The sequence below is a fragment of the Pelobates fuscus genome, chromosome 7 (assembly GCF_036172605.1).
Source record: "Pelobates fuscus isolate aPelFus1 chromosome 7, aPelFus1.pri, whole genome shotgun sequence".
NCBI classification, from domain to species: domain Eukaryota; kingdom Metazoa; phylum Chordata; class Amphibia; order Anura; family Pelobatidae; genus Pelobates; species Pelobates fuscus.
The window spans coordinates 36,473,336-36,486,520 of NC_086323.1; the positions used below are offsets into that span (position 1 = coordinate 36,473,336).

The 13,185-nt window shown below is 41.4% G+C and overlaps 1 protein-coding gene across 1 annotated transcript in view; it reads right to left on the reverse strand.

The window, feature by feature from the left end:
- The window catches only part of LRRIQ3 (leucine rich repeats and IQ motif containing 3), a 61,838-nt gene that overhangs the window by 27,041 nt on the left and 21,612 nt on the right, over positions 1 to 13,185 (reverse strand). Inside the window, exon 5 of the mRNA XM_063427224.1 lies at positions 4,734 to 4,896. Within this exon, the coding sequence (XP_063283294.1) occupies positions 4,734 to 4,896 (163 nt within the window). The remainder of the gene's footprint in view (positions 1 to 4,733; positions 4,897 to 13,185) is intronic.

Sequence of the window (13,185 nt, forward strand, 5' to 3'; positions counted from 1 at the left end):
TCCCACAGCTGATGGCCATCAGTAACTACGTGACAACCGAGACCGGAAGGGACATCATCACCTCCGCCCTCGGTTTCACTACACTTCACATAAATATTATAAATACATTGAATAATAAATATATTATATCACACACCATCCATCATAACCCAAAGAACAGCCACTTGGACTTTGCCGTATAATAATGATGAATCGAAAAATCAACCATTGCGCGTATGCGCAATACCTATACCGATTATCTCCATTTTGTTTATTGGCAAACTGTCAAGTTTATAACAAGCTATGCCACGCATGTGTAATCAATGAAAGTGGGCTGTCACTAGGCAACTTCGAAAACGGACTCCAACACCACCCCAAGGAATTATATCACAGTACAAAATGTGATGTTTCTGCCCTATCAGGTTGTGGAATTGTGGTAAATATTTGCCGTGGATTTTTTTGTCTAGCCTGTATATGTATATCATATTTGTAAATTGGATATTGGCTTATTAAAGCAAGATATTAATTCTGTATGATTTTTTTGGTGTGCATTCTCTGTTCATGTATGTACTGATTGTTTTGGTATTTGAGGGAGTAACATTTGTGAATAGCACCGAAGCGTTTTTTGTTTACATTATATAGTCTCTCCATACTTGGTATACAATATGACTATTGAGAATACATATAACTGACACTGTACGCATGGTAGTGACATATCAGACATAAACTTGCCACATTTAACAATATAATGGTATAGTACGTATAATATCATATATTTTATATAATGTGATTGCAAGATGGAACCATGTGGACTGTCACAGAAATAGTATTTAGACCCCTTTTTAAATTAAAGAAATCAATAAATTAATATCAGAAGTGGATCCAATACATCAACAAAATAAAGAAACGATCCTGAATTGCACTGAGTGGGCAGTGTTCTAGTAAATTAGGAGAAAGTAATACTTGACTAATACTGATAGATCAGTGAACCCCATTGCCATTAGCAAGTTAATGGTGTGTGTTTATATATATATACATATATACATATATATATAATTATATAGAAAAATTATGCACTCTTGGGTCTTTTTTGTAAATACTGACGATCTTTAATCCATGTAAGGTTTACAGGTTGCTTGATCTTGATGGTATTTTGGAGGATTTTTAAGCATTGGTTCTGTGTCTGCTTTTAAAGTCTGGATAAAGGTTTTGATAGAAGGATTGAATGTCTTTATTCGATTTCTTAAAAAATAGATGGGATGGTTCTACTGTACTGTCTTTCCTAATTTCGTTGCTATAGAGTGTACGTTGGGTCTTGTAGATTTCAATTTCCATTTGGAAAGGGTCTGGTCTGGAGACTGGGACGAATTATAGTCCTTTGTTCAAAACAGAATAGTGGTCAGCATTTAAAATCTTGTCTGACAAATTGAATACGGATGTCATTTCCATATTCTGGGGGGTCTACCAATCGGATTTGTATTTTTTCCAGTTGTTCTGTCCTCGTCGTATTGGGCGGTTCTTTTTGCACCTCTGGTATTGATTCGGGGCATGTCTGGTGGTTCTCTTGATTGTGGACCTCCTTCTAAAAAATTGGCCCCAGGTTGGGCCCTGTTATCACCCCTAGTGTCAGGATCAGAAGTTGAGTCACCAGAGCTAGCATCAATCGTATTTTGGTACTGAATCTTGTATTGAATCTATAACTATCCTGCGAACCTCCCAGCCATCTGTATACCTGATGGTATTTGTAATCATTATTCACCTTTTCTAATTTCTGCTTTTTAAAGTAAATGAGTTCATTTTTGTATTTGTTTAATTCATCTTGTAGCTTTAGCATTTGGACGGTTGCAGTGGAGGCTTGTAGTATGGTAGTATTTATTGTTTCTATATTTTGTATAGACTGTTTTACAAATATGAGTTCTCTACCAACTTCCTCCACTACAATGACCATCCAGTCCAGTGAACATTTGTTAGATATTTGCATCCATTTCCTACAGAAATCAGGGTTTTGCCGTCCTGGTAGGTGCATTCCTTACCCTAAAGCCTCTGGGTATCCTTCTTGCTCTATGGTAGTCTGATATAAAGACCCCATGTAGGTCTAAATCTATTTCTCTTTTCTTCACTTTAATTAAATCATTGTAGAGATCATGTACAGAATTGGTATGTGCTAATTCACCCGAAGTTTGTGGCCAAAGAATGGCACTAGCTTGTTCATCCGAAATAGTAAGGGTTTCTGCAGATTCTATTAAAGCTCCTGCTTTGGCCAGAAAATCTTCCATGGCTCTCACATAAATACTCCAGAGGAAGAGTAATCCACTGTTTAGTAGACAATCTGTGAGGGGGTGCGCATAGAGGTGTAGCAAACACCCACAATTATAAACATCACAATTGATGGCACTCACCCTTACTCCTATAAATAATAGTAAAAATGCCCTGGTGCAATCCAATGCTCATAGATAATTATATAGAAAAAAGATGCACTCTTGGGTCTTTTTTGTAAATACTGACGATCTTTAATCCATGTAAGGGTTACAGGTTGCTTGATCTTGATGGTATTGTCTACTAAACAGTGGATTATTCTTCCTCTGGAGTATTTATGTTTCTTATATATGTATAATCAGAGTATAATATATACTACAGTAGCTTGGTTATCATCTACTGAAGTAAGAGACAAGAACAAGAAATAATAAACATATAATAAAAAGATAGAACAGACAGTGGCTCAAGTCACTGGAGTCGATTCCTCTCCTCGTCTTGAGACAAAGAGAGTTACCTTCCTAGGATCCCACTGGTAGGGACTAACGGAGACAGATGATTCCTGAGGTCTGGAAGGGAGGCCCATTGCTTTGAGGTAAGCTGTGGCCTCCGAAGAAAATGATAATTGCAAAATAAACCGATCCCTGGTTACAGTCAAGAACCTCATTGTAGACCACCGGTATTCCACCCACGCTTCACTGAGTTGGCGAATCGGGATGTTGGGATGTTTAGACATGTTGCACTGATTCTCTGATAGTTGATGTCTCTTGGCCCAAGTGGATACTGGTTTACTCACATGCCTCTAGTTTAGTAGTCAATCAACTTTGAACAGCTCTAGATTGGCTGCAAAACACTTTTTAATATCCTGTAGTAAGTTATGGATATCCTGTTTTGCGGCCAGTGTTTGGGTATCAACTTCTGCTACTATTGGTATGAGCACTGCATTTTGCATCACTACAGTTGGGTCCTCTGAGTTGATCTCAGAACTGAAGGAGTAGGTCTCCTGGTCCACCTGGGCGGCCATCATGGGAGCAACAGAATACTGGAACATGGTACCAACATCGTGTGTACCTTTAGATGTGTCTGCTTGCTGTTTTGGGGATCTTCGCACCATTGTGTGTGATTGGTGCCTGGTAACTAATTTCAGGCAGGGAGGACATTAAGTGCTCAAGAGACAGTCTGAAAGCTGTTCACATAACTGCTGGCCGACAGGAAGACAATGTAGGCCCCAGATCAGAGGTGTGCCTGTTTGCCCATCAGAACAAAAAAGGCATTAGGCCTTTTTCATGGAGGAGTGATACTAAGCAAGTTGCCATTGAGGTATCACAGCCAGGGTAAAGAAATTGGCCAAATCCATAAGTAAGAGCAGGAGCCCCCCCTGAGTAGTGTCTGTACAGCTTGAATGCTAAGATCTGCCATTTTCAACATCAGCATTTATTTGCTTTAGACACAGTAATGGTCTATGCTCATTACAAAAAAAAAAATAGAATAAAGGAACACTCCACTAAAAATGGTTTTATTTAATATACTTTAGTAGATATATCCTCCAAAAAATGCAATTTTCCCCGTGTTTTATTTGGGGGAATATGAAAAAAACAGCTTGAAGAAGCTGCTGACCTGCTTTCTGCAGCCTTTGCAACCCTCTCTCGTATCCCAATCCAGGGAACACACCAATCAGAGGCGTGTTACAGACAGAGGTGCGTTACAAATATTTTTTTTTTTTGTCGAAGGGGGTGAAGTCAGAAACGCGGTAGCTCTGTGGCGCTAACAAGATTGGAAGAAAACCTCCCTGGTTCTCTGAGTGACAGCCAGGGAGATGTATCTGACATCTGCCCTCAATTATAAAAATGTTCACATCTAATGAAATTGGCACTTTTTTGAACTGTCACAACTATGACAGTCTCCAGACTTGTGTTTGGAGTGTTCCTTAATACTTACTATTAGGCCTAACACAAGGCCTAAAAAGAACTCTGCAGTGATTTTATGATAAGTGTGGTCCAGGTAGCCATGACAACTCCCAATTAACTTTCATCTTCGGCAATTAAGCTTGAAGCACGAGCAAAGCTATTTTTGACTGATGATTACATGGACCTTCTACACATTTTGCATATTTTTTTATTTGTGCAATGTATCTGTTAAAAAGATATTTGACTGTAAAACATTTTTTTAATTAGGAATTTAATATTCTTGCTATCAGACATCCTTACCTGCACAAATAAACCATATGAAAAAAAAAGGCAAATCTTTTTAAAAAAAATTGAATATTAAATAATAGTAATAAAAAAAAAATACAACTCAATTTGTATTCTTACACAAAATGGTACAATTTATCTGAAATGAAAATATTAAAATAAACAAGACAAACATGTTATAAAAAAAAAAAAATTTCCATCATGTTTTTAATTTGATTGTAAGCCAATATCATCCCAGTTAATATGTATTAGGTGAATTACTTTAGCCAAGTCAGCAATAAAGGATTTATGAGCCTTTGGCGAACATACCTGCTTAATCACAGGGAGAGTTTTGCTGTCGCTGCTGAATGGTAATGCAGAAAAATCCTGTATCAATATCTTTGTAACATGAATTCCATCAATATCGTCTTCCTTTCTCGGGCTACGCAGAATATGTATTTTTTTCTTCTGTATTTTCACGGGAGAAATAATTCTGCAGAAATGTACACAACACATTACTTTTAGTGTATTGTGCAAATATTTTAAGCCTTAGGTAATATATGGTAGATAAATAGTCTCAGTGTGACCCTATACATTAATAATGGAAGCTTCCACCGCTCCGAATCCGTATTCAAGATTGGATTTTCTGTATCTTATTTTTAGTTTGTATATGGATACTTCATTTTTCTTTTTAATGTTCCCATCACTTTTTCTCGACTCTCAGAGTTCTCTTTAGCTCTGAGCTATCGCTCAGCTGTTTCCTGTCACCAAGCATCATTTCAGCAAACAACCCTTCCACAAACACTGGCTTTTCTCAAAGGGAACCTCGGCACCCGTCAGTTTTTAGAGCTAGAGTGACACAGCAACATATGCTGGTTGCTGCATAGAGGCAGACAAATCCATAATTAATATATTTTTATTTTAACATTCTGCTGAGAGAATACGGTGGGGTTTATTTTGTAACATCCAGCGTTATATTTTAATCTCCTGCTAAAAGAAAGGTACTTTAGCATATAAATTAAAAATCACTGTTTGGTTCACGTTTATCACTCAGACATTAGTAGATTTAATGATGTTGTCACTGTTACTAAGCTCCAAATTTAAAGCCAAACTGCACAATTTCATGTTTTTTCACTAACGCATGAAACGTCAACAATTCAAAGGGAATTCAACAGGAATTTAACATTTGAGGTTTAAATAGCTAACTTGGGGTTTATGACAAAGCTGTGAATTGCAGCAAAGAAAAATTTGAATTGTGGAATTGAGGGGTAAATAGCTGCTGTTGACAAATTCTCAAACTGAAAAAGTCACAGATTGACAATTCTATCCTGGATTTTATTTCATTTTGAATGAACGTTTTGTGAATGTCTCTGCTGACGAATGTATCCAATCCAGCTATATTGTCTTAGAGTGTAATATAACTTTATCATGATAATTCAGTTCATAATTACTAACATAAAATTAATTAATTGAGTATCATCTTCCCTTGTTTAATGAGGACCCTACTTGTGTTATTAAGCACTAACTTCAGCAAATAGCAGAAGTCCCTGTATTCCGTGGTTAACCCCTTAAGGATGGAGGCAATTGTCCGAGGTCTGAACCAAAACAAAACCTAGAATGTGTTTGCTAAACTATAATTAAGGTTTTATCCTTAAGTGCACCCATTTATCTACAACATTGGCTTTTAAATGACAGAAAGGGCTTTCTTACTTTAATATATATATAGTTAATGCAATGTTAAACACAAATACACACACCAGTCAAGCCATAAGACTTGCCTTTACCACAGAAATCTCACTTTAACAGTGCTCTCACTACTGCAAGGGAATCTGGGTAGGTGTATGCAAATGAGCTCAACAAAGATCCACATTTTTGCCTCATAATTCCACTTTATACATGGATTCCTTGGAGTATGTGTCTGCTGTATACAACAACTTTGAAACACAACTCAGGAAGAGGTGCAATGCCAGTGAACCACTCATGGACAGCTGTTTTGTTGTTATTTCAATTAATCAGCATGAGATAGGTTACTGGTTTGCTATGGAGGCTTGGCGTTACTATATATAAATATTGTTTTCACATTTTTGTTTATAGTAATTTTTACACATCTAGTGTAACTAAATAGAAAGAGCTTGACATAGATTAATGTATCAATCCTGATTAATAAAGTGTGATGTCTCACTGAGAGCAGGCACTCAACAAAAGAGGAGCACTGCTCTCAATGGGACAGTGTCAGTGTGGGTAGTACCAATCTACGCAGGGCTTGAACCCAGATATAGAATTTTAAATCAATCCTGATTGTTACATATATCTAGGAGCAGTGGCGTAATAAGGGGGGCGGCGGATGGGGCGGTCCGCCCCGGGTGCCACCAGGGTGGGGGGTGCCATGACCCTGTTTCGGGGCCGGAGGCGGTTGTGTGAGCTGTGGCCACACAGTGCCCCATGGTAGTTAGGGTGCCGTGCAGCCAGAACAGCTCACAGACGCTAAGAGCAGCTGAACTGGCCGCACAGAGGAAAATTGGGGGTGGGGCTTATCATGGTTGGGGGCGGAGCTGAACTGACAGCAGGGGTGGGGCTTAATACTGCCCTTACCCGCTGCTGTTACTGCTGCACATGGAGGTGCAGCAAGATGTAATATCTGCTCCTCCACAGGCTTCAGGGAATGACTTCAGGGAATCCAGTCCTCCTCCAGCCCACTGTCTGTAAGTAAAAGTGTGTGTCTGTGTGTGTATGTGTGTGTGTGTGTGTGTGTGTGACTGTGTGTGTGTGTGTGTGTGAGAGACTGCCTGTAACCTTGTGTGTATGTGTGTGTGTGTGAGAGACTGTCTGCCTGTAACTTTGTGTGTTTGTGTGTGTGTGTGTGAGAGACTGTCTGCCTGTAACTTTGTGTGTATGTGTGTGTGTGTGTGTGTGTGAGAGAGAGAGACTGTCTGCCTGTAACTTTGTGTGTTTGTGTGTGTGTGTGTGTGTGTGTGAGAGACTGTCTGCCTGTAACTTTGTGTGTATGTGTATGTGTGTGTGTGTGTGTGTGTGTGTGTGTGTGTGTGAGAGAGAGACTGTCTGCCTGTAACTTTGTGTGTGTTTGTGTGTGTGTGTGAGACTGTCTGCCTGTAACTTTGTGTGTGTGTGTGTGTAACTCTCTGCCTGTGACTGTGTGTGTGAGTGACTGTATATGTGACTGTCTGTCTGTAACTGTGTGCGTTACTGTCTGGCTATGACTGTGTGTGTGACTGTATATGTGACTGTCTGTCTGTAACTGTGTACGTTACTGTCTGGCTATGACTATGTGTGACTACCTGTAACTGACTGTGTGTGTAACTGTCTGCCTATAACTGTGTGTGTGACTGCATGTGACTATGTATGTGTGACTGTCTGCCTGTGACTGTTTGATGTTGCCTGTAACTGTGTGTGTGACTATCTGTCTGTGACTGTGTGCATGTGATTGCCTGTTGCTGCCGTGTGTGTGTGTGTCAATGTATATGTGACTGTCTGCCTGTAACTGTGTGCATGACTGTATGTGACTGTATGTGTGACTGTCTGCATGTAACTGTGTGCATGACTGTCTGTGACTGTATGTGTGACTGTCTGCATGCAACTGTGTGCGTGTGACTGTCTGCCTGTAACTGTGTGTGACTGTATGCCTGTAACTGTGTGTGTGACTGTCTGGCTGTAACTGTGTGTGTGACTGTCTGCCTGTAAATGTGTGTGGGGGCTGCAGGGATTTTGTAGAAGGGGGCAAGGGTTTTGTATTGGGACAGGAGTCTTTATAAGGGGGGATAAGCGGGGGATTTGTGGAAGGGGGTTTCGGGGGTTTTGTAGACAGGGGGCAGTACAGGATTTGTAGAAGGTGCAGGACAGGGGTTTTGTAGGAGGGGGTGGGGCAGGACACAGGTTTTGTAGGAGGGGCTGACAGCGGTTTTGCAAAGTTTAAAAAAAAACATTTTTCACAGGTTTTTTTTTTTTGGAGGGGGGGGGGGAAGGGGTGCCAAGCGCAGGATCCGCCCCAGGTGCCAAATGCTTTAATTATGCCCCTGTCTAGGAGCTAAATGATTTATATAGAGGTAACACTAACCATTTACCAAGTTCCCCAATGCTATACCAGCAATTCCCCTAATTCTATGATTACACCAGTTCTAACCATACACCTGCCCTCACCGTAATCTTAATCTTAATCCTACGCTATCCCTAACCCTAAAACAGCATAAAACCAAAAAAACAGAGCATTAGCCATGCTGCATACATAGCATCTGTCAGTTTGGGGCCCCAGCTGACAGAGAGGTGACCAAGGTATCTGTAGATATCTAGTCTTCTGGTGTTAGCAGGGACACCACCCTGCTCACACCACATTGCTGTCACTTAACCCGCTGCATACTCTAAAAAGAACCCCAGTGGCAAAGGGGGTCACCAGGTATTAATTGATACCTAGCGTTCCCTAGTGTGAGCAGGGATTTAACTCTGCTCACACCAAAACTTTAAAACATGTCAATACGTCCTATTGACATTAAAGCCTAGTAATGTTAGGAAGTAATAACACGTCCTAATGTTGTAAAGTGGTTATAAGGTTACTCCAAGCACCATAACCACTTCAGTCTTTATGTGCAGCATTTTTTTATTCCAGAAGTAGAAATTGTAAATGTTTATTCAAAGAGATCAGCTCACTTAGCGAGTCTCAGAACACGAGGACCAGACATTTAATATTTTCAATATTTGTGGGTATAATAAGCTAATGCGATGTAACCCTACTCTGTTGCCCTTAACAAAAAATATTTTACTGCATATAAAGACCATGCAAAGGTACCAACGAGAATCATATCAGTTTGTTAGATTATTATTATTATGTGTATTGCTTACTTTCGCAGTTAACTGTAACCTAACATTTACTGTATAGTTTGCATTTGCTAATAACATGCTGATTTTTTAAAGTAAATTAAATTGAATGACTAAAATGATTACAAATTATGCCCCCTCGAAGTTTTTTACATGTCCCAATTCCTACACTGTTAAAAACATGAGTTTTAAGTGCAAGCTAACAGATTGCAAGCAGACTGTATTTCTCTCTCTCCTCAGGGGCACCCCAAATCTGCTGCCCCCCACAAAGATAATGTTTACTAAGTACATTTTCCCACCCACACTTGCTTCGCTTTAATTTAAATACAATAATTGCCATCTGTGTAAATTCTCTGGAAATTAGCTGCTAACCATCTCACCATCTTCTCATCTGTGCCCACCTGAATAAGTTTTTTTTCTATGACGGCCTTCACATTCTTAGTAATTAACTATTTTCTTACCATATTTTTATTCCCAATTCACACCATCTCTTTAGATTGCAAGCTCATGCATAGTCTTGCATAGCACTCCACATTTCTATATTAATTTGACTGTTACCCTACCTAAGATTAATTACTACATTTTAAAAAGTGCTTTATAAGAACTGTTAAATAAAACAAATACATACATACTCACTGATACACCAAGATCTGTAGTTTCACGATATTTATCATTAAATCATACACCGTAAAGGCAAATTGATCCTGTGTAAATGTATCAAAAGAATACACATGCCACAACTTCAATAGAAAATCCAATTGCCTGCCAGTGGGACCAGATTACTATGTCAATTTTATAACTCCTGCTCTGTAAATTTAATTTTATCCACAAAGGCTCCTGCAGGCTCTAGAAGGCTGTTAACAAAGCAGCAGATAAGACATTCTTGATTAAGCAGGCTGTGCAATAAAGGAACCTAGAATATAAGGTTATGTTTCAGGAAGTGTTTAGGAAGGCTGTGCAAGTCATATATAGGGAGGTGTGGCTAGGACTGTATAAACAAAGTGATTTAACTCCTAAATGGCAGATAATTGAGCAGTGAGACTGCAGGAGCATGATCTATACACCAAAACTGCTTCAGTAAGCTAAAGTTATTTTGGTGTCTTGTCACAATACTTACCCGATCAATGCGCTGCTCTGGACTGTATGAGTGTGTTGTGGGCATCGCTTGGGAAGCACCGCATCCTGATGTCCTTTAGCCCTCCCAATCGGTGCTTGCATTAGAACTTCCCGAATCGGGAGGCGAAAACTATTCAGCATTGTGATATAGAGAGGGACCTGGCACGTTTGCGGCACCCCTCTATTCATAATAAAATGACACATAGCGTAATTTATAATATTGGCAGTGCCATGGCACTGCCAGGTCCAAGGCGTGACGAGGACCAATCAGTGTCCACCATCAGGTTTAAATAAAGTTTTGCCTCATTTATAATTGCCCTGTTTGGTTTCCTCTTGGTTCCCCATATAGTGGGTTATATTGTTCCCTGATTTCCTGGTTCTTCAGTTTTGGCTTGTTATACCGACTCTTCTGACTTCTGTAATCCTGATTGGCTAGTAATATCATATTTCCATATTCCTTGTACCCTGATCTTGGTTTGTTTTTTGTTTATGCTTTCTCTAATTTTTACTTTAAACCGGGCCTTTTTAAGGTCTGGTAATAAAATTATTTCTGTCTTTTTATTCCTGACTAGAGTTGAGCGGACACCTGGATGTTCGGGTTTGCCGCGTTTGTACAAACTTCGACAAAAAGTTCGAGTTCAGGCTCGAACTTGACCCGAACTTGACCCCGAACCCCATTGAAGTCAATGGGGACCCAAACTTTTGGGCACTAAAATGCCTCTAAAAAAAATCCTGGAAAGGGCTAGAGGGCTGCAAAAGGAAGTAAAATGGGGGTAAGCGTAGGACAAATGCCCTGCAAACAAATGTGGATAGGGAAATCACTTAAAATAACATAAAATGCAAAGAAAATAAAAATACAGCTGAGCCATAAAATAGCACTAGATGGGATCTTTGATTTTAGCTTTGGAAGAACATAAATCAAAATCTAAAGGAGGATCACCAGAATTATCCATTTGAGAGAGGGTTGGAGTGCAGGGTATTCTCTTTCATCTCTTTCACAAACTGAGCTTAACTCCTGATGCATGGAGAAAAGGCCTTCACAAGCCTCTGCTATTGTGTACATAGTTTATACTAAGTGACCCATAGGTTGAGGAGGAGGTGACCGTGGCAGTGTAGGTGGAAGCGGCGGTGGAGGAGGAGGAGGCAGCCAACGCTGTTTTTTATTTGTTTGTTCTGTTTTTTTTTTTTTAATTGGGGTAGCCCCCAAAATATTGGGACATATAAAAAAAGAAAACAAAGAATAAGTGCACTTGAGTATAACAATGGCTGGGTGAGGCTATTAGGTATAAATATTTATTCTGCACAAGGTACAGACAGGTCTGGTGGGATCCATGCCTGGTTCATTTTAATAAACATGAGCTTGTCCACGTTGGCTGTGGACAGGCAGCTGCGCTTGTCTGTGATAACGCCCCCTGCCATGCTAAACACACGTTCAGACAATACACTCGCTGCAAGGCAGGCCAGCCCCTCCAATGCATAAAGGGCAAGCTCAGGCCATGTGCCCAATTTGGAGACCCAGAAGTTGAATGGGGCTGACCCATCAGTCAGTAAGTGTAGGCGTGTGCACAGGTACTGTTCCACCATGTTGCTGAAATGCTGCCTCTGCTAAGACGTTCCATATCAGATGGTGGTGCTGGTTGTTGTGGCGTGCTGACAAAGCTTTTCCACATTTCGGCCATGCTAACCCTGCCTTCTGAGGTGCTGGCGGTGCCCTAGCTGTGTTGGCGACCTCTTCCTCCTCCTCTGCTTTTACCTTGTGCTTCCACTGAGCCCCCGGTGTCAGTTGGGAATGCCCTCAGTAGCGCATCTACCAGCGTGCGCTTGTAGTCATTCATCTTACGATCACGCTTCAGTGAGGGAATTAAGGACGGCACGTTGTCCTTGTAACGGGGATCCAGCAGGGTGGCCACCCAGTAGTCAGCACAAGTTAGAATGTGGGCAACTCGGCAGTCGTTGCGCAGGCACTGCAGCATGTAGTCGCTCATGTGTGCCAGGCTGCCCAGAGGCAAGGATAAGCTGTCCTCTGTGGGAGGTGTATCGTCTGTGTCCTCCGTATACCCCCAGCCACGCTCCAGCAATGGTCACAAGCTGCATTGGGTGCCACCATGCTGTGAAAATGGTTCTTCCTCCTCATCCTCATCATCCTCCTCCTCCTCATCATCAATTGTGCCCTGGCTGGACAATTGTGTACCTGGCCTATGCTGGTGCAGGAACCCACCCTCCAAGCCACTTGTGAATGACTGGCCTGATAACTGTGGAAATGACCCCTCTTCCTCCTCCTCTTCCTCCTGTGCCACATCCTCTTCCGTCATCGCCCGAAGGGTTTTTTCAAGGAGACATAGAAGCGGGATAGTTAGGCTGAGAACGGCGTCATCGGCACTGGCCATGTTGGTGGAGTACTCGAAAATGGCACACAGGTCTCGCATGGAGGCCCACTCATTGGTGGTGAAGTGGTGCTGTTCCGCAGAGCGACTGACCCGTGCGTGCTGCAGCTGAAACTCCACTATCGCCTGCTGCTGCTCGCACAGTCTCTCCAGCATGTGCAAGGTGGAGTTCCATCTTGTGGGCATGTCGCATATGAGGCGGTGAGCGGGAAGGCCGAAGTTACGCTGCAGCGCAGACAGGCGAGCAGCAGCAGGGTGAGAACACTGAAAGAGCGCACAGACGGCCTACACTTTCTGCAGCAGCTCTGATATATCTGGGTAGTTTTTCAGGAATTTCTGCACCACCAAATTCAGCACATGCGCCAGGCAAGGGATGTGCGTCAAACCGGCTAGGTCCAGAGCTGCTACGAGATTTCGCCAATTATCGCACACCACCAGGCCGGGCTTGAGGCTCA